At 42.3% G+C, this 26,486-nt stretch overlaps 1 protein-coding gene across 1 annotated transcript in view; it reads left to right on the top strand.

Moving 5' to 3' along the window:
• The window catches only part of CCDC141 (coiled-coil domain containing 141), a 198,540-nt gene that overhangs the window by 150,857 nt on the left and 21,197 nt on the right, over nt 1-26,486 (top strand). The window contains exons 15-18 of the mRNA XM_073577467.1: nt 1,624-1,812; nt 6,544-6,702; nt 8,823-8,969; nt 21,842-21,982. Coding sequence (XP_073433568.1) covers nt 1,624-1,812; nt 6,544-6,702; nt 8,823-8,969; nt 21,842-21,982 — 636 coding nt within the window. The remainder of the gene's footprint in view (nt 1-1,623; nt 1,813-6,543; nt 6,703-8,822; nt 8,970-21,841; nt 21,983-26,486) is intronic.

The following is a 26,486-nucleotide window of genomic DNA, read 5'->3' as shown; positions in this document are numbered from 1 at the left end:
AGATTTTGAATCTCTGCACACACTTTTGGACACTGGACACTTTTGGATTGTGTGAGGCCCACTGATATCTGAGCGCTATGTGACAGGCTCGATGGCACAGCTGTGACCAAAGTGACTAGAGGATAAGGGAGATTTTGAATCTCTGCACACACTTTTAGACACTGGACACTTTTGGATTGTGTGAGGCCCAATGAATATCTGAGCGCTATGTGACAGGCTCGATGGCACAGCTGTGACCAAAGTGACTAGAGGATAAGGGAGATTTTGATTCTCTGCACACACTTTTGGACACTGGACACTTTTGGATTGTGTGAGGCCCAATGAATATCTGAGCGCTATGTGACAGGCTCGATGGCACAGCTGTGACAAAAGTGACTAGAGGATAAGGGAGATTGGATTGCTTTTAAAAAAGCAGTTTGCGGAGCAGTGGGTAAACAGCAATGCCAGCCTGTCAGGAAGCCTTAAAAGGCGGCCCAACAACCAACACCACTGATACACCACAATATAGCCTCCCCTTGCACTGCACACACAGTGACTGGTGTGTTGTGCAGGCCAAATTGCTAGCAGCAGAAGCAGTTTTTTTTCTTCTCAGCAGGACAAAAAAAAAAAATTGGGATTGCTTTTAAAAAAGCAGTTTGCGGAGCAGTGGGTAAACAGCAATGCAGGAATGTCAGGAAGCCTTAGAAGGCAGCCCAACAACCAACACCACTGATACACCACTATATAGCCTCCCCTTGCACTGCACACACAGTGACTGGTGTGTTGTGCAGGCCAAATCGCTAGCAGCAGAAGCAGTTTTTTTGTCTTCTTCCCTGCCTAACGCTCTCCCTACAGAATCAGCAGCAACCTCTCCCTATACTGAGATCGGCAGAAGTAAGATGGCGGTCGGCGTGCACGCCCTTTTATACCCCCTGTGACGCCCACCAAAGCAAGCCAATCACTTGCATGCCCTTCTGAAAGATGGTGGTGACCCCTGCCTATGTCATCACGTTGCCCACAGTGTCCGTGGATCCTGATTGGCTGAAAAAGAGCGCAAAACAAACTTTTGAAACGCGACTTTGGCGCGTAAGTCGCCGACCTCGTGGCCGACCTCATCCTAGGGTCGGGTTTCGTTTCATGAAACCCGACTTTGCCTAAAGTCGGCGACTTTTGAAATTTTTCGACCCGTTTCGCTCAACTCTAGTGGCGATGTTGGGTCCAAAACAACACTAACAATGATAATTGTTTACTTGTAATAACAAAACAATAGTGTGTTAATAGAATTGTGTTAATACCCAGTATAACAGAATTGTTGCATTCGCACAGTTTAATAATTTACTGTAATTCTACTGTTTGCTTTACCCTTTGATATTGTGCCGTGGGCACCACATACTGTATATCTGTGTATCTGTCAGATGTGATTAGAAGATCCAAGGCAGGACTAGCCTGGTGGAAGAGACACCGTGCCGGACCGCTCTACTTATTAGCATAAGTGACGCTGCAGATTAAAAACTAATTCTTCAAACATTGCAGTGTTACAAAGTTACATAAAATACACGATAAGATGAAAGAAATCTTATGTCCTTACATGTTGTTAAAATTAAATTCTTCTGATCTCCATAGTTCTCTTTTATGACTTACTAGAAACTCAATGATGAAATGGAGCAAGCTGTGAAGATCTCAGAGCTTCTTACTCGGGAAGAAACACAAATGAATGTAAAAACAGGGAAGATTCACGACCTCGCTCAGTATCAGCAGAGACTGAAGGACACTATTATGGAATATGAAGATTTTTTTATCAAAATTGTGGCATTTTATAGAATGAAGGCCGAAGTAAGTAAATCCAAATCCAGAGCGACATGTCTGCATGATGAGTAGATTATCAATCATCCCTCGCAGATAGAAACATTGTAGAGGAATATTTGTGTTCACAACTTTATTATATGCCTCTGGGAAAGTATAACTAGGCCTCACAGTCATTACTAATATCTGAAATCATGTTGGAGTGATTATTTCATAATCAAGGGAACATTGAATTTACTAATGACGTGATTTTTCTGAGACAGGCTATTTAAAGGGAATCTCTCACCAAGTTTTTACTAAGGAATCTGAGAGCAGCATGTTATAGGGGCAGATACCCTGATTCCAGTGATGTGTCACTTACTGGGCTGCTTGCTGCAGTTTTGATAAAATTGCTGTTTTCTCAGCTGCAGATCTACCAGTTCTCGGAATGCTGAGCCCTGTAGAACCCCGCCCACACCACTGATTGGCAGCTTTCTGTGTACACTATGCATTGGCGGAAAGCTACCAATCGGTGGTGGAGGCGGGGTTATGCAGAGCAGGAGGACTACATGGCATGAGACAACTAGTCCTCTAGTGATAATCTCCTGCTGATAAAACACTGACTTTATTAAAACTACAAACACACAGCCCAGTATGTGACTCATCTCTGGAATCGGGGTTTCTGCCCTTACATCATGCTGCTCTCAGATTAAATGGGAAAAAAATGCTGACAGATTCCCTGTTAAACCATTAGATGCTGTGTTAACAGCTAGAGGTAGCTTCCTCTGTAAGCTCAACTGTGCCCCACAACATAATTGCAGGATGCCTATGGGTAAGTAATATCTGTTGTGATAATGATATTGCCAATGAAAAGTGATCTGTACAAAACAGGAAAGTGTCAGCCTATTGTTAAAGGGATTTTCCAATATCCTTTGATATTGATCATCTATCCTTTAGGACAACCCCCTAACCACCACTGCCATCTGTGGCAATGGGCTAATGTAAGCAGTATGCCACCACTTCATCACTTTGGGTGGCTTCTCCATGGTAAAGAAGATCAACTGCTATTGATTTAAATACAAGCCTATATGCAGTACTCAGGATCAGCTCCTATTCAGAAGATCAGCTCCTATTGATTTAAATAGGGGATGATCTGCAGTGATCGAGGCCGATCACTAAATAGTGGCGGAGCGGCGGTGTTCTGATCCGTACACTGCATCGGGGCTTTTCTGGAGCTGGTTGGTGGGGTTGCCCCAGTGATCTGACATTTATGACCTATCCTCTGATTGGTCACCAATATCATAGTAGTGGTTACCTTTTTTAAGTTCAGTGGTTGGAGTAAGAATTGTAGAATTTTTTTTTTAGTGATCTGGAAAATTAAAAAAAAAAAGTTTTACATTAGTTTAGGTCTTGATTTAAACAATCGGTTATTTTTTAGTGACACTTTTCAGGCTTTCCTTATAGCAGCGACCTAGAGAGGTGGACTTTAAAAAAAATATTTTAAATTCAAGACAATTACGAGCAAATCAAGTGAACATGAAGTGCATAATACCAGGGCTCGGATTCTCCGAGAATGCCTAAAAGCGGCTGCAGACACATTTAGAAACAACTAGACAAAAGCTTTATGTTAATGAGACTTCACAGAGTTCCTGAAGTAGATTAACACAATTTTAGACTATAAAACCTAGTGATTAGCGATGCAGATCACGCCGTAGACGTGTGACACGTCTTGCAGGGTTGCACTATCACACATGAGGCATTCAGGATTTCGGGCTCTTATTATATAGACTTTGAACATGCATGTAAGCTATTGCAGAAGGGATGTTGCTTTCTCCTAAATCTCGGGGCTTTTTATGACAGATTTGTAAAGACAAGATCTACTGTTGGTAGTCATTTGCAAATCCCTTAAAGGGAACCTCTCGCTATGTTTTTAAATATGGAGGAAATGGTATAGCTGTGCAAATGCTTGTGTCCCAATAAAAATGACACCTTTTTTTTGTAGAGATGTAATGTGCTAGTCATGAGATATCAAGAGTAGAAGCAGTATGCAAATCAGGCTGGCAGTGCATTGGGGGCGTCAACTGCTTCTTTCAAGTGCACTTCCAGTCTGTTCTGCATGGCTGCTACACTAGATTTCTCCTGACTGGTATATCGCATCCTTGCAAATTAGGTAACATTTTTATTGGGGGATAAACAGCTATGTAGCCAGATTACGATTTCAATTTATAAAAACATGTTGACAGGTTCCCTTATATCATAATGAACTGATCCCATGAGCTGCAGAAGTTATGGATCTTGCTATAAAATATGGTCAAAGTGACCCACCAATTTCATACAGAAGATGAGACTGCCACTTTAAAGAGGTAGGCCAGTCCAAGATTTAAGTCTTCAATTGCTCTGTGTGATTGCAGACTTCTGAATTTCCCCAGCGCACACTCTGGGCACTGCGAGGATTCAACAGTTTCTAAGCCAGGAATGGCGGTGATGTATGCATTTTACTTACTCCCTGGTAGAACCTAGTGGACGCGGCTTCACTCCATACAAGTGTTTGAAAGGAGGACATGACCGTCTAGTGGATGCAGCCTCATTCCGTGTAAGTGTATGGAGGGAGGACATGGCCATCTAGTGGGCACAGCCTCATTCTCTACAAGTGTATGAAGGGAGGACGTGGCCGTCTAGTGGGTGCAGCCTCATTCTCTACAAGTGTATGAAGGGAGGACGTGGCCGTCTAGTGGGCACAGCCTCGTTCTCTACAAGTTTTTGAAGAGAGGACGTGGCCGTCTAGTGGGTGCAGCCTCATTCTCTACAAGTGTATGAAGGGAGGACGTGGCCGTCTAGTGGGCACAGCCTCGTTCTCTACAAGTGTATGAAGGGAGGACGTGGCCGTCTAGTGGGCACAGCCTCGTTCTCTACAAGTGTTTGAAGGGAGGACATGGCCGTCTAGTGGGCGCAGCCTCATTCTCTACAAGTGTATGAAGGGAGGACGTGGCCGTCTAGTGGGCACAGCCTCGTTCTCTACAAGTATTTGAAAGGAGGACATGGCCGTCTAGTGGGCGCAGCCTCATTCTCTACAAGTGTATGAAGGGAGGACGTGGCCGTCTAGTGGGCACAGCCTCGTTCTCTACAAGTGTATGAAGGGAGGACGTGGCCGTCTAGTGGGCACAGCCTCGTTCTCTACAAGTGTTTGAAGGGAGGACATGGCCGTCTAGTGGGCGCAGCCTCATTCTCTACAAGTGTATGAAGGGAGGATGTGACCATCTAGTGGACACAGCCTCATTCCGTGCAAGTGTATGGAGAGAGGACGTGACCATCTAGTGGGCACAGCCTCGTTCTCTACAAGTGTTTGAAGGGAGGACGTGGCCGTCTAGTGGGCACAGCCTCATTCTCTACAAGTGTATGAAGGGAGGATGTGACCATCTAGTGGACACAGCCTCATTCCGTGCAAGTGTATGGAGGGAGGACGTGACCATCTAGTGGACACAGCCTCGTTCACTACAAGGTTATGAAGGGAGGACATGGCCGTCTAGTGGATGCAGCCTCATTCCGTGCAAGTGTATGGAGGGAGGACGTGACCATCTAGTGGACACAGCCTCGTTCACTACAAGGTTATGAAGGGAGGACATGGCCGTCTAGTGGATGCAGCCTCATTCCGTGCAAGTGTATGGAGGGAGGACGTGACCATCTAGTGGACACAGCCTCATTCTCTACGAGTGTATGAAGGGAGGACATGGCCATCTAGTGGATGCAGCCTCATTCCGTGCAAGTGTATGGAGGGAGGACGTGGCCGTCTAGTGGGCACAGCCTCATTCTCTACAAGTGTTTGAAGGGAGGATGTGGCCGTCTAGTGGGCGCAGCCTCATTCTCTACAAGTGTATGAAGGGAGGATGTGACCATTTAGTGGACACAGCCTCATTCCATGCAAGTGTATGGAGGGAGGACGAGACCATCTAGTGGACACAGCCTCATTCACTACAAGGTTATGAAGGGAGGACATGGTCGTCTAGTGGATGCAGCCTCATTCCTTGCAAGTGTATGGAGGGAGGACGTGACCATCTAGTGGACACAGCCTCATTCTCTACAAGTGTATGAAGGGAGGACATGGCCGTCTAGTGGATGCAGCCTCATTCCGTGCAAGTGTATGGAGGGAGGACGTGACCATCTAGTGGATGCAGCCTCATTCCGTGCAAGAGTATGGAGGGAGGACGTGACCATCTAGTGGACACAGCCTCATTCACTACAAGGTTATGAAGGGAGGACGTGGCCGTCTAGTGGGCACAGCCTTGCTCAATACACCCAGAGAGTCCTTAGTAAAGACCATAATACCATATTGGCCCATATCTCTGGAACCATATTGCAGATTTAAAAAAAACAAATAAAATCCATGAAAACTCAGAAGAGATGCAGGAATAAAAATTAAAGAGCAAAAACTTGTCACTTTTGACCTGGTGACAAGTCCATTTTAAGATGTATGGATACCCTTACAGTATGTGATGATGTGAGACCAGTTTGAGTGTTGTATCTCCGTACTGGGCAGCAGTTCAGCATGCCTCAAGTGATTTTTTCCTCTGGATTTCCTATTGTCAGGGACCTCCACCTTCAGTGGCCAGCACCCTATGGTATCCCAAATAACTTAAAAGTCTACCAGTGATGCTGATAGTATGATAGCTGTGACACGAGTGCAGTGTATGTAAGGGTTAACAAAGATATCAACAAGGATACAATATAGAATGTCTGCAGAATCCTTTAGTGTAACTCATCTTTACTTTCCCTTTTTTTGATTAGCTGAGTATTCTAAAGACAGAGACGGAGCAATCCACACAAACCTATGCTTTGTATGATAATCAGCCAGCAACAAAGCAGGAGCAGCAAACACATATCCAGAGTTTATATAAAATCATTCTAAACTTGGGAACACAAATCATTTCTACAGCACAACATTCAGTAAGTAAGATGTTTACATGCGTTTCTATAAATGGCTGTATACAGATCAGTGTTGTGTGGTTTCTTAAAGAATAATTGTAGTTTCGGGTGACTATTGAGAATACGTTTTCATGAGGGTATACATAAAGGACAACACTGTTTCTGACCATTATATCATTTGAATACTGCATTTTCACTAGTTTCGCCACCCCAAGCTTCTGATTTCCATTTTTTTCTGAGCTACTGGATGGAGACTAACTGCTGTGATGTCTCCCGTACACATAACATAGAGACATAAGGTAAGAGATTCCTGCTCTCCAGTACTTGACTTAGGAAAGTCTGACTGACGGCTTCACTGTAATGACCCCTCCCAAAACCCACACTTACCCTTTGGGGCAGGCGTCCGGGCTTGCCTGTATCTCTGTGGCAACTGCTCAAGAACAGCAACAGCATGGAAGACATTATACAGGAGTATTATAGGGAATCAGTCAGTAATATCAACTGTCCGAAACTATCTATATGGGCATAAAAGTAATAGAAATTAGAATAAAATGATGTTTTGATATCTGCAATCCAATGGCTTATTCCTGAGAAATCCAAGGTTTTATTACAGTAATTTGTAGATGAGTTGTTAAGATTTATGGGCCGGACATAGATCTCCCTGAGAATCTGCCCCCAGAGCCTATTTTAAATGAAAGAGGGAATCGTCAGTGTAAGACATGTAGGTTAGGAGAGCAGTCTGTCAGTCATTACATGTCTCACACTGGTAACTCCCCCATAATAAGCACTTTGACCCGGATTCTCAGGGAGATCTATGTCTAGCCCATATATCTTAACAGCTCATTTACATATAAGAAAATTGTGGTATAAGACATCGGATCGCAGGTATTGAGGGATCATTTTATTCAGCTCTCTATAACCTACATGCCCATATAGATGGCTCAGGAGGGTTGACTCTACAAACAGATTCCCTTTAAGCAGTGTAGCTGTGAATCCTGTGAGGATGAGATAAAACACAGTACAAAGTAGTAGAACTAACTGTGTATCTCTCTTCTTCACTTTCTCATTCTTCATCTCTCCCTAGATTTTACGGTAATAGGCAGATTTAATCAGGTCCATCATTGAGCTGAGAGCTGGCAGTCCATCTTTTCTTAAGCAAAACAGATTTTAGTTGTATTTCCAAGCAAGTTAAAGGGAATCTGTCACCTCATTTTGCTGGTCTATGTAAATGATTTCGATCCAGTCCGATGGGTGGTGTTTTGGGTCCTTTCCTCCACCCCTGTTTGGCCACTGTCCGCAATATTTCTGGGAATTTCCATAGTTGTCCTCCATGTTATGTGCGTGCGCATTGTAATCTTGAGTCGCCCACGCGCAGTATGCTTTGCCCAACTGCGGGCAAGGCCGAAAAGCATTAGTGCACATGCGCTGGTGAACTATGTCCCGGAAGTATTTTGCTGTGTTCCGGGACATAGCTCACCGGCGCATGCGCACTAATACTTTGTGGCTTTGCCCGCAGTTGGGCAAAGCATACTGCGCATGCGTGAGTCAAGATTGCAATGTGCACGCCTGTAATATGGAGGACAACTATGGAAATTCCCAGAAATATTGCGGACAGCGGCCAAAGAGGGGTGGAGGAAAGGACCCAAAACACCACCCATCGGACCGGACCGAAATAATTTACATAGACCGCCAAAATGAGGTGACAGATTCCCTTTAATGAAGCAGTGAGGAGGAGATGAGGCTGATAAGTGGAGAAAAAAGCATATTTATACCATATTTATAAGGTCTCTCGCAAGTAAGTATGAGCCCTTAGAAGCATTACCATAGGAGGCACTGTGGCTGGGAACAAATTTAGACTAAAAGAAATATCTGCTGGAACAAATCCACAAGCAACTATGCACCAGAACGGAAATGAGCTGGCGTACATTTGCCACTGTGGATTTTCCTGTAACTTTGTCTGTGGAATAAAAATCTAACTTACCATAGGAAAGTGTGGAGAGAAAAAAACCCACTAGAGCATAAATATGTTGAGTGCTATATATTGAATTGGGAAGACATAAAAATAATAACTTAAATTACAACTTGAGTAGTAATAATATAACTGCTTACATCTACATCTATTGTTTGTATTCTCTTTTTAGAAGTACATTACTATATCCTTACACGACCTTCAGCACCAAATTGATGACTTGGAACGTGACAGTACAGCCTGGAACTCCAGTGTTAAAAACCAGGAAGAGAATGTATCTGGCAATCTATCCAGCATATCCATAGAGGAGGTCAAGGAGGTTAGTAGAAAACAAGCGTCAGATTGGAAGTGACAGAGGGGAAGATTTAGAAATGCAGCCAGGTCATTAATATCAGTGAAGAGGAAAATATCTATTGCATAGGTCATCAATGTCAGATCAGTGGGGGCCAACACCTTGCACTCCCACCCATAAGCCCTAGTGGCCAGTGGGAAAATTGCAAGATTTCTCATTTTTATTTTAAATAAAGATTGTTGTTGAAAAAAGCCAACTTTTTTTTTTAGAAATGTATTTAGCTTACAAACCTTATTTAAACCAATAGGTGATTTTCTGATAAAGGCTTTCTTTTTTCCACCATTGATGAGGGACCTCTGAAGTAAAGTAATAGCACCGCCTTGTATCCTTGTATAAGCAGCCAAAAGCCGTGATGCTGTGCCGGTAAAGTAACCACCAGGCTCCCCTTACTGAGATTCTCTCCCCTTAGTAAATGTACAGCAGTTTTCTGTTACTGGTTTCTCAGTAGCGTCTAGGTAATCTAATCTTGTGCTACAGAAATCAGTTATCCATGCACTGACTTACTACCGAGCCTGATGTTGACTGACAGCAGCTTGAACCAGGGAGGAGGCTTCTCTCTCAGCCAATCTCAGACTCTCAATAGATGCTGTAGTCAAATTGTAGTTATGGATCAGCGCTCTGCCCTTTAAAGAAGATCATTTTCCAGGTTTCACTATACAAACTGAAAACGTTGTTAAATAGATCTCTTTGACCTGTTGAGTCTGGTGTATTTACTTTGAAAATCCATTTCAGAATGTGTGTAGGGTCCTCACCCTAACATGAGCATTTTGGCAGTCCAGCTAAGGCTCATTTTAATATTCGACATATTATTATTACAACCCAAAGGATAAAACGGTCATTCTGACATGGATTTTCAAAGCAAGTACATCAAGTTCATTGGGTAAAAAAAAAAATCTATTTATTAAAGTATGCAGCTGATGATGTGAAATCTGGTGACAAATCTGCTTCGAAGGGAAACTGTTATGTTGAACATGTTGTCCTATCTCCAGGAGATTTTAAATAGATTTAAGGGGTTTACCGAACTACTACCCATCATAAAATAAAAAAAAAACATATATTAGCATCTCAAACTGGTGTCTGATCACAGCACCATGTCTTGGAGGTAAGCATGTATTATTTTTTTTATCTGTCAAGTTATCTGTGCATGCACACTCATAGATGAAGGCTGTCAATCACTAAGTAGGACCGCCCACTGGACTCCTAAATACAGTACTATAGATTCAAATCAACAAATAGAAGTTGTAATGAATCTTTTCCCAACAGTTTCCCTTTAAAGAGTAACCATTGTTTTGTTTCTCTTTGTTTCTCATAAATCTATAATACATGTGAAAATCAGAAACTTTGTAATAGATCTTATCAGAGAAATCTGCTTCTTTCTCCTCCTGGACTGATCTTTCATTCTTAAAATTCCCAATCCATGGGGGAAACGTGTGTTTAGTGAATACAGACTTTCCCATTACGGAGATAGGGGATGACAGTTGTACGTGTATCCTTATTCCACATGTCGTGTGGACTGCGGAGCTTCAGAATCGGCTGAGGCGGCAGGGTCCATGGATTTATCATCTCCTTGGAAAATAGTTCAAAGTGTTAGTAGCTCTGCAAGTCCAGCTGTCGCTGTCACCGCAGCGGTGCCTGACGCGTCCCTACAAGTGCCAACATCTACAAATCCACCACTGACGTTTTTTTTTCAGAAGGGGGGGACAGAAACTAAATGAATTTTGACACCGTTGGAAGCCCCTCTTCTCTGGAGAAGGAGCATTTGGCATTCACATCACCTTCATGCTTTTTCTTAAAGGAAACTTGTCACGTGAAAAAATGCAATTAACCTGTAGATATGGGGTTAATCTGCAGATTAATAGCGTTCTGAACCTGTGCCGGTATTTGGATCCCCGATGCCGGGAGGAAATGAACAGCATTCTTCCCGGGAACATTTGGGTTTCAGTGATAGGTGCAGGGCCGGCGCAGGTTCAGTCACAGCTCTGTGTGTAGAGAGCGGTGACTGTAACCTCACCCCTCGCACTGACTGACAACAGGCCCTAATGCTGAGCTGCCTTCCGTCAGTGCGGGGGATTGAGGTTACAGCCACCGCTCTCTATAAATAGAGTGATGACTGAACCCGTTTAGGCGCCACCCCTATAACTGAAACTGGAACGCTATGAATAAAGTTTATTTCCTCCCAGCAGCAGGGTGTCGGCAGGTTCAGAACACTATTAACCTGCAGATTATCCATATATCGGCAGATTAATAGAGTTTTTGTCACATGACAGGTTCCCTTTAAAGAAAACCTGTCTCAAACATCTCCCCCTTCCAAACCATCCATATGACTATGTAGGCGAGTTGGTATAAATTGATTTGCAGGACCCGGCCCGTTGACCACATCAGTAACATTTGGCCTCTGGTTGGGAGTCCTGAGAACTTTACCTGACGGCATAGCATCTGCGACTCGTTGTTTGATTACACAGTCGCAACTTCACATGTGTGTCATGCCGCAGCGAAAAAATAAGAGTGATGGTTGCTGGAAAAAGAGGAGAAAAAGCATAACAACATTAAAAGTAACACGTCACTTACAAATAATAATAAAAGTGACTAAACTATAAGTTCCAAAAGAATCAGGCCATTTATGTAAATCACATTCTGATCAGAGTTTAATCATAGTGTGCTCTTATTTTCTCACATGATTAGTAGATGGAGAAAACAAATTGTCAATCTTCTCCATTCTGTCAGTCCGTGGAAATCTGACTGCACTCAGATGTCACCCGAGTGCAGCCCAATGGTTTCAGACTCGTTGAGTTGCATGGCCGAGTGCGATTTGAATATTGGATCGGGCGCGCAGCAATTCTTTTTCTCGGATGGACCTGGTCCAAGGAAAAAAATCTAACTTGTGCACAGCCTTGTAGAATAACATTGGTCCGAGTGCGATCTGATGCTTTTTCAGGTCTCAGTTAGGCTACTTTCACACATCCGTTTTTTTAAATCCGGCATGATGCGGCGAAATTTGTGTAAACCGGATCCGGAATTGGATCCGTTTTTTTCACATAGAATATAATGATCGCCGCATCATGCCGGATGGACATGCGGCGCCTCCGGGTTTTGCCGGATACGGCAAACATGCGCCGTCCGGCGTCTGCAAAAAACGTTGGCTGCAACGTTTTTTTGCAGCGCCGGACCGGCTTTTTCAACTGCGCATGCCCGGGCACTATGAGTTTTAACCCCACAAGTGCCCGGCGCGCATCTCTCTCTCTCTCCCCCTCCCCTTCTCTCTCTCTCTCTCTCTCTCTCTCTCTCTCTCCATACGCTCCATACCTTTCTTTGGCTGGCTCTCTCGTCCCCCTCTGTCTCTCTGGCTGCTCTCTCGTCCCCCTCTGTCTCTCTGGCTGCTCTCTCGTCCCCCGCTGTCTCTCTGGCTGCTCTCTCGTCCCCCGCTCTCTCTTCGGCTGTTCTCTGGTCCCCCGCTCTCTCTTCGGCTGCTCTCTCGTCCCCCGCTCTCTCTTCGGCTGCTCTCTCGTCCCCCGCTGTCTCTTAGGCTGCTCTCTTGTCCCCCGCTGTCTCTCTGGCTGCTCTCTCGCCTCCCGATCTCTCTCTGGCTGGCTCTCTCGACCCCCGGTGCTGCGGCTCCTTTAAATGTCCTCCAAGCCGCATCAGGGGCCGCATGTACATCCGGTGTCACCGCTGCAGGCCGGATCCGGCGGCCCGGCTATTCGCCGCAGGCCGCCGGACCCCTGACACCGGATGTCTGAAAGAGGCCTTAGACCTAAAATACAGCAATGTGCACGAGCCCTAACAGGGGCCAATATAAAAATATACGTTTTTCTGCCTTCAGCTTATAAGTGATAAAAAGACACTGTATTAAAAAGAGGCACAGCATTACTGATAATTGCCGCAATCTACCCTGACACAAATATTTCCATATGAACAAACCTATAACAGGAAACCTAAAATGTTTCTGTAACCTTCTATTTTTATCTTGTGTTACTCTATACTAATTGTATAACAAACTCTGGAATACACAAGCGCTTCTCACTAAATCAGAATATCATCAAAAAGTTACCGTAATTTATTTCAGTTCTTCAATGCAAAAAGTGAATCTCATATATTACATAGAGTCATTACACACAGAGTGATCGATTTCATGTGTTTATTTCTGTTTGTTTGTGTGTGTGTATATATATTATAACACTAATTGTAACCTGTCTGCACTAGCAAGCGGTAGCCTGTCTGCGCCAGCCTGTCTTTCCATTGCACTAAATTCTTCTGCGTGCAGATAAAGGATATTTTGGGAGGTCTGCTTTCAGCTGTTGCTAGGTGGCATTTCCAGTGACAAGTGATCCTTGTATAACATAGATTTCTGTAACATAACTTGTTAGTTTTTCTAGTATATTTAAAAAAAAAAAAACGATTGACACGAGTCTATTATTCCTCCCGGACTTAGCTGTGCAATGGTTCAACAGGACAATGACAGATGCACCGCAGTGTTACTCACTGTTCCAAAGGAGACGCAATTCCCGCAGTAGCAAATAATCCATGACAATCACCTTTCTGCCTTTAATCCATTAAATTAATCTACGGTAATTGTTTCACACCATTAGTGCTTTCACTGCCATCTCTGAAAAAGAATTGTAGGCTGTCTGTGCTGTTTGTTATTTCACCACTTTATGTGCTCAAAATAAAGATGACTTTTATGGACTGAAAAAAGAAGGGTGAGTGCCGTAATTTTTTTTTTAAGAATTCACTTTTCTCTAGTGCACTGTGTCATAACGAGTCTTTCCATTCCCTGGAGCAAAGATTCAGCTTACTGCACTAGCCCTATTCATGAATTGCTGGCCAAGGCAGAGAGGCTTGTTGGTGTCACCTCTGGCACTCGGCACTTTGGCATATGTTCTATCCTCCTCCTTCCCCCAGCCTTGCACTTGCTGAGTAGCAATCAAATATTGATTTGGGAATGTAAGGGCAGTTTCACACGTTCAAATAATTCCGGTACCGGAAAAACTGGTACCGGAGCTATCCGTGTCCGTGTGCATATGGAGGCCATCCGTGTGACATCTGTGTGCTATCCGTATGTCCGTGTGTACCATCCGTGTGCTGTCCGTGTGTCCGTGTCCGTGTATTGGACAAATTAGTTTCAATGTTAACCCTTTGACTTTTAAAAACGCACACGGATCGCACATGGACAGCATCCGTGTGCGGTAAGTGTTTACACGGACCCATTGACACACGGTCCGTGAAAACACGCTGACATCTGCATAGACACATTCATTAGAATGTGTCTACGTGTGTCAGTGTCTCCGGTACGTGAGAAAACTGTCACTACACGTACCGGAGCCACTGACGTGTGAAACTGCCCTAAGGGACATAGCAAATTGCTGTTTGGGGGAAAATTGAATACATTCATTTAAAAATGGAGAGAAATAGAAAAAATGACCAAAGGTCAATCAAATACTGAATATGGTGAAAACCCTAAAATGTACATGTCAAAATAGCAAACTCGGGATTCTGTAAAATGGCAGATAATTATTTCATATGTCAATCAAGAACACACCAAATATAGCAAACTGACAAAGAGAAAAGAAAATGAAAGATGGAAACGATACGTCTGCATTTTGGCTGAATATTTATACCTATTAAAAAGAAAACACACTGTGTGTCGGAAAGGATTCCAGTTATTTTAAAGAAGGGGGAAACATTGAAAGATGCACTTTTGAGTTGCGTTTTCTATTAACTGATTTTAAGCAGCACTCACATTCCCATATCCAAGAATTATAATTTCTCGTTGCGGAGAATAACATGCTAAGCATGTCGAGATGAGGAGACTTAAAGCCACAATGCTCCTCTGGAAAATATGCTAATTATGCAAATTGTCTCTTCAGAGAGGAAGAGGACTAGAACTCTAGGGCCTCCTATTGGAAGTAGCAATCCTAAAAGTCAATGTCGACCCTTTAACGAGCCTTGTTACATGACTTAGGATAACAGTAGTATGAAAGCTGCAGCCAACATGACAGTAGCAATGTCACATATGTACCATTTTGGCTGTTTCCTATCCCATGGTACTAAATTTCAACAGTTCACTGAATCCGCATCAGTAGGGACCACCGACTATTGACTATTGCCTGCATTCAAACAACACCCTTTGATAAATAATCAACATCGAAATCAAAAACATGACAATGCCAACCTGAAAACAAGATTGCCCATCCCAAAACTTACCACCTGTTTTTAAAGCCTACCACATATGTTAAAGTCTGCTTTTACACTTCACTTTACTAAAGCCATGGACATGAACAGACCTCTTTTAGGCCACCACTTTCATTCATGCCAACCTGAAGCAGACACCCATTACTCTATTGCTACACGGTCAGTCCACCACCCATTATTAATACCATCCTTAACCACTGGCTCTGTTAATGTCACCCTAAAGCCAATCGCCATGCTTCCAGTGCCCTGTCATGATTCATTTTTGGATTTGTGACCGCTCTGGTTCTGCTTTAATTTAAACATTGTTTTTTCCTTCTGGGCCAGCAAGGGCTAATGTGAGTTTCCTTGCTGGCAGCTGCTTTGTTGCTGATCAGCTGATGTGGGTGGTGACCACTCCCAACATCCTTTAAATAGTCACATGACGCATCAGTTGACTTTTGGTAATAGAGTTTGTCTACACTGGAGTTTGGAGCTCTCTGGTGCCAGTGGTGTATCTGCTGCTTCTGAGGAGTTTGGGTTTCTGGTTCCATATCCTCTGCTGTGTGGAGCTTGACAGCAGAGGCTGGAGCTAAGTATCATCGTTCCTTTCCTTGTCTGTCTCGTGCTTGTCACTACCCCCTGTATTGATACAATCTGCAGTGGTGAGGCTTGCGTCCTTGCCTGGCAGTGCACTAGCCAGGGTATTGTGAGGTGACAGCTAGGGACTAGGCATGTGACTACGGTGGGGGGAAGGACCCGCATAGGGCATTAGGGAGTTTAGGGATCGGCACAGGTTCTGGTTAGAAGGTGCCCCATCCCCCACTCTCTACTGTTAGGGCCTTCCTGTCCCTTTTTCCAACCTGTTCTTTGCGGATGTTGTGCCAAATGCCAGACTTACCCATCCCGAGCATGACATGCCCCTTTCCTAAAAATAAATGCTCAATCACCCTAGTGGTGTCAACTCTTCCCCCTAAGTTTTGTCCACCCTCTTGAGTAATCATATATTTCAAAACCAACCCCCTGCCTCCCACCACCCCCAACTGTGATGCCAACTTATTCCTCCTTTTTGTGTCCATGCCCTGTATAACACCTCCTAAATTAAATGTATCTGCTGTGGACCTCTCACATTTACTGGCAGCACATTTGCCTTTGTCCTTATTTCCCACTGCCACCAACTGAGTCTGAGGAGGAGGTTATGAAGCATGGATCCGCAAACTGTGATCCCCAAGGTTGTTGTAGATCACGAAACCCCTTCTGCATTATGATTGGGAAAGAAAGTTGGGGGCTGCTGCCGTTCGTGTGGGACAATCTGTTGCTGAAGCATGACTGATTGGGGTAGGTGTCATGGAGGATTGGGTAGGTGATGTTGTGCTCACATTTAATTGTCATGGTCAACTTTATATTCAACTTTAAGAGGTAAACAATGTTAAAAAACGGCATTCACCAGCGCTACCGATGCCCTATGTACTTGGGACCCATTTGTGATCAGCGAGTTGCACCTCCCTGTGCAAGCATTGCCTGAAGGGGAGGTGCACAATTTCTATCCTTGGTGTCGTAGGAGTTGAAAACTGTTTTGTAAGGCCTTGCACTTAACATAACACTGTGTCAATTTTTCTTGGAGTGTTCCATTAATTATAAGGCTAAGTTGTTTGCAGGAAAGTGGCAGGCTTCATGCAAGAAGAAATGGAACAGCAAGCAGAATTTTATTAATATACTCTCGACAAAAATCAATCCTGTTCAAAATCAGGACTGATCGTAAGCTTCCTTGTCTGAGTGAGTGGGGAATATTCTTGTAAGAGAACTTGACGGAACCTCAAAATTTTGATAAAAATCCCTGAAATTAGTATACAATACCGGGGATAAATGTGCTAAAGTTTTTGACTAGCAGCACCCTTTAGAATAATGAAAAAAGGACCTGACTTACTGTACCGTGTACAGATACTAGATGTTTCTGGCTTGTCCTGCGCTAATATATAACTGCCTGAGCATGGTAGTGGTGTGCAGGCAAAAACTATAAGTACAGTACATCTGCGAGATGATTCATGACAAGATCCCTGCGATGGCAGAGAGAAAATGTGAAATCAGATCTCTAGGTCTCAGAAAAAAAATGTCTCATGTATCAGAGTATATGCTAGCAGCTGTTGCCCTCCATCTGAGAGCAATCTGAAAGCATTGAAGCCCTTTCTGCTCTTATTTCTGTCCTATAGCATGTGTACAAACAAAAACATCTCCCCTGATTTTTTTTTAAGCAGCTCCTTGCTTCATAAATCATCGTAAAACTTTTCACCAGTTACCGTTATGTTCAGTCTGGGTATTTCTTAGGGACTTAAGGAATCATTTGTGTCATGGCGGTCCTGCCCTTTAGGTGGCTTGGTATGTAATAACAGTAGGGGTGAATCATATATGTTGGCGTCTTAGTTACATGTAAACAGTTAGAGACATGATGATTTCTTTTTAATGAACAAGAAGACAACAATATATAAACAATAATTATCAATGGCCATAATTTTCAGCATTTCTTTTCAGCTGAGCATCCTCAAGCAGTCTACAGAATAGGAATTAAAAGTAAGTTATTTAATAAACAATATAATATGCATCCAATAATTTTCCTAAAGTTTTCCAATGTTATTATAAAAATAAGGGCAAACATTCCAAAGGGGAAAGCTACATAGGTGTAACAACCCTGCTGGCATCACTGTATGGCCTCCCATCCCCCACACACCAACTTACTCACTTCTCCAGGCCATGCTGTGACTTCTGTCTGCTGCCGGCACCATGCTGTGTGCCTCTTGCTTCCTGCTTGCTCAATGCATGCTTCCTGGCTGTGTGCATAGGGGAGCAGCGCTAGAACTCTCTGGTTCTTATGAAATCAGGATGCACCTGTCTAATGTGTCCCTGACCAATTACCAAGAGGCCTCTAGTATTTACGGCAGCTCCACCTGGTGGTAGTGGCCTGAGCAAAGCCTTAACTCAGTTAGTGTCTTGCTGCTGAGTTGCCAGGTCCTGTCCTATGTTTTGCCTTCTCTGGAGGCTTGATTCCTAGTCCTGTGTCTGTGCCTGTCTTTCTGCCCTCCAGGAGGCAGAATATCCTGATCCCTGTGCTATAGTTCTTTACCTTGCCTTGTACCTCTCCATCCGCCCTCCAGGAGGCAGAATATCCTGATCCCTGTGCTATCGTTTCTTGCCTTGCCTTGCATATGTCCTCTCTGCCCACCAGGAGGCAGTATATCCGACTCCCTGTGTCTTTGTCCCTGTACTTTGTCTCATATGATTACTTTGTCTGAACTTAGTCCTACCTCTGCCTGTGCTCCGTGCTCTTGTGACTTTGCCTGTGCTCCATACTCTTGTGACTGTGCCTGTGCTCCACACTCTTGCGGCGCTGCCTGCTCCCCACTCTTGCGGCTCTGCCTGTGCTCCGCACTTTTGCGGTGCTGCCTGCTCCGCACTCTTGCGGCTCTGCCTGTACTCCGCACTCTTGTGCACTCTTTGGTCTTTACAGAAGACCTTCTTCAGACCTTCAGACTCAAATTGATGGAGTTTTGAAAATGGTAGGAAGATTGCTGGTGTATTGCAGAAACTACTGCTGGTTAGGAGTCGTGCAAGGTATCTCTTAGATACTAACAAGTCGGTGGCTTTTGTTAGAATAAACAAGTGTACATTGATTTTTTTCTTAAAGCCTCCATAGTCTTCACTAGTATTCAGAAGATCCGCTATTAAGACTGAAACCTCAAAGGTCTAATGTCAATGGATTGCCACTAATAAAAAAAAATAGATCTAGACTGGCGAGTGCTTCATTGAAGGCCTCCAGGTGTGCTTTGTTAAACACCTATGAAGCTGAGCCTGTTATGGGGCTTCACAGGTGACAGGTAACTGTGGAATAAGCCACAATACTACAGTATTTCAGTATACTAAAATACCAATCAAGGGATCAAGTCCCCTAATGGATCTATTAAAAAATGACAAACCCATTTACAGAATATTTTAGAAACATATAAAAATAACTTAACAATGTCAATGTTTTAATCAACCCTGTTTTCTGGAATGTAAATCACAAAATAAAAAAACTAACATATTTGGCATCACTGTGTGAACTAATAAAATCTAAAAATATTTATGCCATACTATGAAACAAAACAAAATGAAATGGCAGAATTGCTGTTTTTTGGTCACTGCATTGCCCAACCCCTTAAAAAAAAATAGAAAGAAATAAAGTTGTATAGATCCCAAAAAGAAGTAATAAAAAATATGTTTTTATAACAACATTACTGTACCGGGTCATTTTTATGACAAAGTGATTGTTGTAAAAACAAAACCCTAAAAACAATGGTGTCATTGCTGTTTTTTTTTCAATTCCATCCCATTTGGAATGGTGGAATTCAAAGCTACAACTCATCCCTCAAAAAAGAAAAACATCCTTATGGCAATGTCGATGAAAAAATAAATGTGAAGAGAAAAAAAAGTAAAGCAAAAAATGAAAGATGGCTGAGTTTCAAAGGGCCAGAGCTGTAGTGTGACACTTTCCCTGCAATCCAATGTCTAACTTACAATTTTGGCTTGACGTCTAAGCAACTTGGTTGGAAGCTCTTTTTATTTCGTAAATATGAAAATGGATATTTAGAGAGTGGTTTGAATGAAAAGAAACATTTAATTACTGTTGTGCTCAAAAGTTTACATACCTCGGCTGAATTTTTGCTTTCTTGCCTTTTTTTTGACAATATGAATGATGACACCAAAACTTTTCCTCCACTCATGGTTAGTGGTTGGGTGAAACCATTTATTGTCAAACTACTGTGTTTTTTTTTTTAAATCATATTGACAACCCAAAACATCCAAATGACCCTGATCAAAAGTTCACATCCCCTGGTGAATTTGGCCTGATAACATGCACAGAAGTTGACACAAATGAGTTTGAATGGCTATTAAAGGTAACATCCTCATCTGTTTGCTTGTATTCAGTGTGTGTGCATAAAAGCTGAGTGAGTTTCTGGGATCCATACAGACTCTTGCATCTTTCATCCAACCACTGACATTTCTGGATTGTGAGTCATGTGGAAAGCAAAAGAATTCTCAACGGATCTACGGGAAAAGGTAGTTGAATCGTATAAAACAGGAAAGGGATACAAAAAGGTATCCAAGGAATTGTTAATACGTTTAAACTGTGATTAACAAATGGAAAATCAAGGGCTCTGTAAAAACAAAACCACGGTCAGGTAGACCAACAAAAATTTTGTCCACAACTGCCAGGAATATTGTTCGGGATGCAAAGAAAAACTCACAAATAACATTAGCTGAAATACTGAACTCTCTTCAAACTAGCGGTGTGGCTGTTTCAAGATGAACAATAAGGAGGCACGTGCGAAAAATGTGCTGCATGGTCAAGTCGCCAGAAGAAAGCCATTACTGCGCAAATGCCACAAAGTATCTCTCTTACAATATGCAAAACAGCACAGAGACAAGCCTCAAAACATCTGGAACAAGGTAATTTGGAGTGATCAGACCAAAATTGAACTTTTTGGTCACAGCCATAAACATTACATTTGGAGAAAGGTCAACATGGCCTATGATGAAAGGAACACCATTCCTACTGTAAAGCATGGAGGTGATGTTTTGGGGATGTGTGAGCTACAAAGGCACTGGAAACTTGACCAAAGATGAAGGAAAGATGAATGTAGCATGTTATAAGCAAATACTGGAGGCAAATTTGCAATCATCAGCAGGGAAGCTGTGCATGGGACATACTTGGACGTTCCGACATGACAACGATCCAAAACACAAGGCCAAGTCAACCTGTCATTGGATACAGCAGAACAAAATTAAGGTTCTGGAGTGGCCATTAGTGATGAGCGAGTATACTTGTTGCTCGGGTTTTCCCGAGCATGCTCAGGTGTCCTCCGAGTATTTGGGCGTGCTCAGAGATTTAGTTTGTGTATTCTGCTAGACAGCCTGAATACACGTGGGGATTCCCTAGCAAACAGGCAATCCCCACATGTATTCAGGCTGTCTAGCAGCTGCAAATCATGTAGCTGCGTCGACACAAACTAAATCTCTGAGCACGCCAAAATACTCGATCACCCGAGCATGCTCGGGAAAACCTGAGCAATGAGTATACTCGCTCATCACTAGCGGCCATCTCAATCTACTAACCTCAATATCATTGAGCCACCCTGTGGAGATCTCAAGAGCGCAGTCCATGCTAGACAGCCAGGAATTTACAGGAACTGGAGGCTTTTTGCCAAGAAGAGTGAGCAGCTTTACCATCTGAGAAAATAAAGAACCTCATCCACAACTATCACAGAAGACTCAAGCTGTCATTGATGTTAGAGGGGGCAATACACAATATTAAGAAATGGGGTATGTGAACTTTTGATCAGGGTCATTTGGATTTTTTGGATTGTCATTATGATTTAATAAGAGAAAACACAGTAGTTTGACAATAAATGGCTTCACCCAACCACTAAGTGGAGTGGAGAAAAAGTTTTGGTGTTATCATTCATATTCTCTGAAAAAGGCCAACAAAGAAAAATTCTCCCAAAGTATGTAAACTTTTGAGCACAACTGTATATCTGTCTACCACGTTTTGCCCACGTGTTTGATGTTTTTCTTATGAGAAAAATTAAAAATATTATTTTTTCTTATTGCATCTTTGGTTAAAATATTTTTTATCATTTTAGCTGAAAGAATCTTTTAAAGATCTGAAGAAAAAATTTAATAATTTGAAATTTAACTACACAAAGAAGGCAGAAAAAGGAAGGAATCTAAAAGTAATTAAGAACCAGATACAGCAAGTTGAAATGTATGCAGAGAAAATTCAGGTATTTTCAGCTAACACATATATATATATATTTATTTTACATTGCATGTATATTTTTACTTCTCTTTTATACCTAGAGATGAATAAAGAAGTGTGCATGTGTAGAACGTAACTAAAGAAACATTTAAAAATACCTGCATAAAAATAATATGACAAGTAAATAATCAGCTACAATTACACAGCATGATGGAACTTTTAATACACCCAAATCCCCTTGTCAGGACAATTAAGCAAGAACTAGGGATAAACAGAGTTTTTGAAAACTAAATAAATTTTATTACCATAAAATTGATAAACAGAGCATCACTGCTAATGCAGGCGTAAGAGGGCATAAATAACAGCAATTGCACCTTACATATGAAAAAACAATCTGTAATAAATCAGCTCAAGCACAGAAAATTGGTAAAAAACAACCCCTGTTTGAATTTATAACCCAATATAGGCATTTAACCTCAAGTGAGGAAACAAAGGGTAAAGTGTCCAGTGCTAGAGGAAGAACCTGGTTAAGGTTCGAAACGCGTCAGGCGTGGGGGTCTGTTTTCCCCTTTATGGTTTTATCATGAAATTATGTGAATAAAACTTATCGTGGATTTTATCAAGTCTCCAGTGCCGGATCTTCCTTCTCTCTTCATGCTGTTATTTATGCCTCTCTGCATGAGCAGTGATGCGCTGTTTATCAATTTTATGGTAATCAAATTTACTTAGTTTGCAAAAAACTCTGTTTATCCCTATTTCTTGCTTAATTGTCCTGACAAGGGGATTTGGGTGTATTATAATGAATTTTGAGTTATGCTATACTTTTTGGCTCCTATGATTGGGGAATTTATTTGTGTTTTAATGATGGATCTTCTGTAAGGTATAAAAGTCTATGGGCATTAAATTATTACTAGTGGTGAGCGAGTATGCTCTGTACTCGAGATTTCCGAGCATGCTCGGGTGGTCTTCGAGTATTTTGGGCGTACTCGGAGATTTAGTTTGTGTCACCGCAGCTGCATGATTTGCGGCTGCTTGACAGACTGAATACATATGAGGATTGCCTGTTTGTTAGGAAATCCCCACAAGTATTCAGGCTGTCTAGCAGCCGCAAATCATGCAGCTGCGGCGACAGAAACTAAATCTCCGAGCACATCCAAATACTTGGAGATCACCCAAGCATGCTTGGAAATGTCGCTCATCACTAATTATTACTCTTAAAGGGGTTGTCTCAACTTCATAAATGGGTAACATTGTAAAGTGCTTCTCAAAACTATCAACTGTGCAATTTACTTGTAATTACAAATTCTCTCATTTCTCAAAAACGGAGGGATTTAAAGTTTTATTGTTTGATGCTCTTTGCATAGGTTATCATCGATCTCTGCTGTCTATCAAAAATGCACAATCTAATAAACAAGGAGTTCTCATTTGCAAGCTCTTTGCTATATACAGTGGTGCTTGAAAGTTTGTGAAATTATTATAACAGTGCCAGCGTCCCTGCACAAATCCCCTTCCTCTTCTCAGCAGGGATGCCAGCATGTTCATTTACCCACCCACTCTGCTCCTGTGTTGTCTGTTTTCTCCCAGGACCTGTGCACAGCATGCAGGTCTCCTGTGCTTCAGGCGTGGACTCTATGCCTCTTAAAGGGGCAGCAAACACACTTCTAAAAACGTTCCTATATTGGGAGATGCCTTAGCAACCTTAGTATCATTGTGTATCCTGAATCTGATCCTGTCCGCCTTGTCTACCTGACCCTGTCTGTCCTGCCTGATCTTGATCTTGCCCATTCCACTGTAACCTGTTCCTGTCCTGCCTCTACCTAGTCCTGAGCCTGATTCACCTTGTCCACATCTATACTGCTACCCTCACCAGTCCAGTCTGAATCTGCACCTGTGACCCTGCACCCAAGTCCGCCCTGTGTTCCCGAATCTATCCTGTCGGATCCTGATCCTGAATCTGTTCTGCCTAACCAGTCGCACGTCCTCCTGTTTACCAGTTCCTAGCCGGTCTTGCTTCCCTCCACTTTTGGCGTCAGCATGCTGCATCTCCGGGGTTCGTCCTGGAGTAGCACATGGCATCCACCTGGGTTCAAGTCTAACCAGACCATCAGGGGCTGTAGTTAAGAATCAGGTGGTTGTTTAGTTACCCTCCAGGCTCTCCCCTGACCATGGCACAGTGGTTCCACAATCATGTGCGTAACAGAAGTTTTCAGACTTTTTCATATTTCTTCATCAATTTCAAAAACTCCTAAACTCCTAAAAGTAGATAAATAGAATCAAATGAAACTAATAAGTCACAAATATTAGAACGGTTTAGATGCAGTAATTGCTTCACCAGGGGGTCACACCAGATCCTGAAAGCAAAGGTACACATTCTTTTTGTCTTTCACAGACGTGTTGTTGGATCATTTTACTCAATAAGAAAAGACTGAGTCTAATATCTTTTACTCATTTGTTTGATTGATTCTCTTACTCTAGTTTCATGACTTAAAATCTGATGAACTTTAAGGAAAACATTTAAGTATAAATAATATAGAAAATTATGAACGGGTAACAAAATGTCATGCACTACTGTAGATTGTATGCATTGCTCTGAAGCAGCTAGTGGAATCCAGGCAGGTTCCATGTCCTTGTGGTTCTCTGAAGATAGCTCTGATAACAACATCGGAGAGTGCAAAGTTTGGGCAAGGAAGAAAATCGGCGGTAGTGGAACCTTGTGCTCATTAAGAAAAGTTGAGAAAATCCATTTAATCCTTTTAGTTCCAGATAACCTATTTTAATCTTGCATTGTTATGCTCCACCTTCACATTGCTAGCACATGGACATTGTAAGCGATCAATCAATGGCTTATTTCTCGTAATTTGGGCATGTACATAGTAATTCTTTTATGTAATGATCTATATTAGGCGTCTCATAGGCACATAGGTCTTGTTGGTTCAGGAGATTTTTGGATCAAAGATAGAACCGTTCTCGCAAGCACCATGTAAGAGATGGCAGAAACTTAAAATCTAAAATAGATACACAAAACTATTTTGAGGGGTTTTGAGATTGGCCACAGTTTTAATTGAAATCATATGTCTTCAAGAAGTAGTGAAGTGAGAGGCACACTTGCAAATGTATGTGATTAGCAACAGTCCTGATTGGACAATGATTAGACAATCCTGTAAACTAGACTGCAGAAGGAACCCTGCCAAAAATTGTTGGTTTAGAGTTGCTTCCAGGAACAATGTAGAGTTTGAGTCTCATTTTTTATATTTAAACATTGCTAAGTTTGAATGAATAAATCGTATCTTACCAAAATTCAAATCTCCAAAAATTTGACATTTAAGTTGTACTCTGTAAAGGCCTCCAAAACTATCACTCTTGGAAGGGTTTCAACAGCAATTTTATTGATGCCCTGTGTTTTCTTGTGGCGATTCTCCACCAGATCATATATGAATCCAAAGGGGTTGGGTATCCAAGTTCTTTTGTTAGGAAAAGCAGCATTGTTTTGTCCACAGACAGACTTTTTTATGCCAAAAAGAAATAACCAATACTGTAGGTGAAATAAGTATTGAACGTGTCACCAATTTTCTAAGTAAATATATGTCTAAAGGTGCAATTGACGTGAAACTCTCACCAGATGTCGGTAACAACCCATCCAATCCTCACAGGCAAGGAAATCAAAGCACAGCTGTCCATAAATTGTGTAATAATGAGAAACGACTCAGCGAAAAAGTATTGAACACATCAAGAAAGAGAGGTGCAAAAGACCATGGAAAGTCATGACACCAGCTGAAATCTATCAGTAATTAGAAGGCAATCCTGCCATTTAGTGAAAAATAATAGCTGTTCAACTAATGGTCTATAAAATGTGTCTCATTACCAAGGAGCCACACAAGAAACAGAGTGTTTGCGTGGAAGAATGGGACAAAATCACACTTGAGCAATGTATGCTACTAGTTTCTCCATACAGAAAGCATTCTGAAGCTGTCATCACCAACAAAGGATTTTGTATGAAGCATTAATTAAATTTCAGTATACGTGTTCAATACTTTTTCCCTGTGTCATTCCTCATTATTACACATAATTTATGGAAATATGTGACTGAAATGTTGCTCTTTTTTTTTTTTCTTTGGAGGTTCATTCCAGTTTGCAGGACTGTTCAGCTAAAATCATGACTGTTGCATAATATGTACATTAGGAATGATTAGTACCAGTAGATGTAGCAACCAGAGAGATGACACTAGATAAATGGTCTGCTCTGCTTGAATTCTCCATACAGCATCCATAATCTGCTGTGTATCCATACTGCAGCTCAATTGGCCTCCAATCCTATATTTCTATGGAATTTGCTGCCCTTTTCCCTGACCTCTTATTCTCCTGCATCCTATGACACAAACCATACTCCTCCTTTTATCTGGATTTAGTGTTTCAAATTCTTCACTACTCAAGGCTGGTTTCACACTTGCGTTTTTTTGCGCTGTATTTTAGCGCTAAAAAACGCATGCGCTTTTTTTCCCTATATTTTGCATGGGATGCGCTTATGTGCG

This window comes from Dendrobates tinctorius, unplaced genomic scaffold, assembly GCF_039654945.1.
Source record: "Dendrobates tinctorius isolate UK_male_01 unplaced genomic scaffold, ASM3965494v1 ptg000056l, whole genome shotgun sequence".
NCBI lineage: Eukaryota > Metazoa > Chordata > Amphibia > Anura > Dendrobatidae > Dendrobates > Dendrobates tinctorius.
Note: the sequence above shows the minus strand (reverse complement) of the source record. Positions and strands in the feature narration are given on the sequence as shown.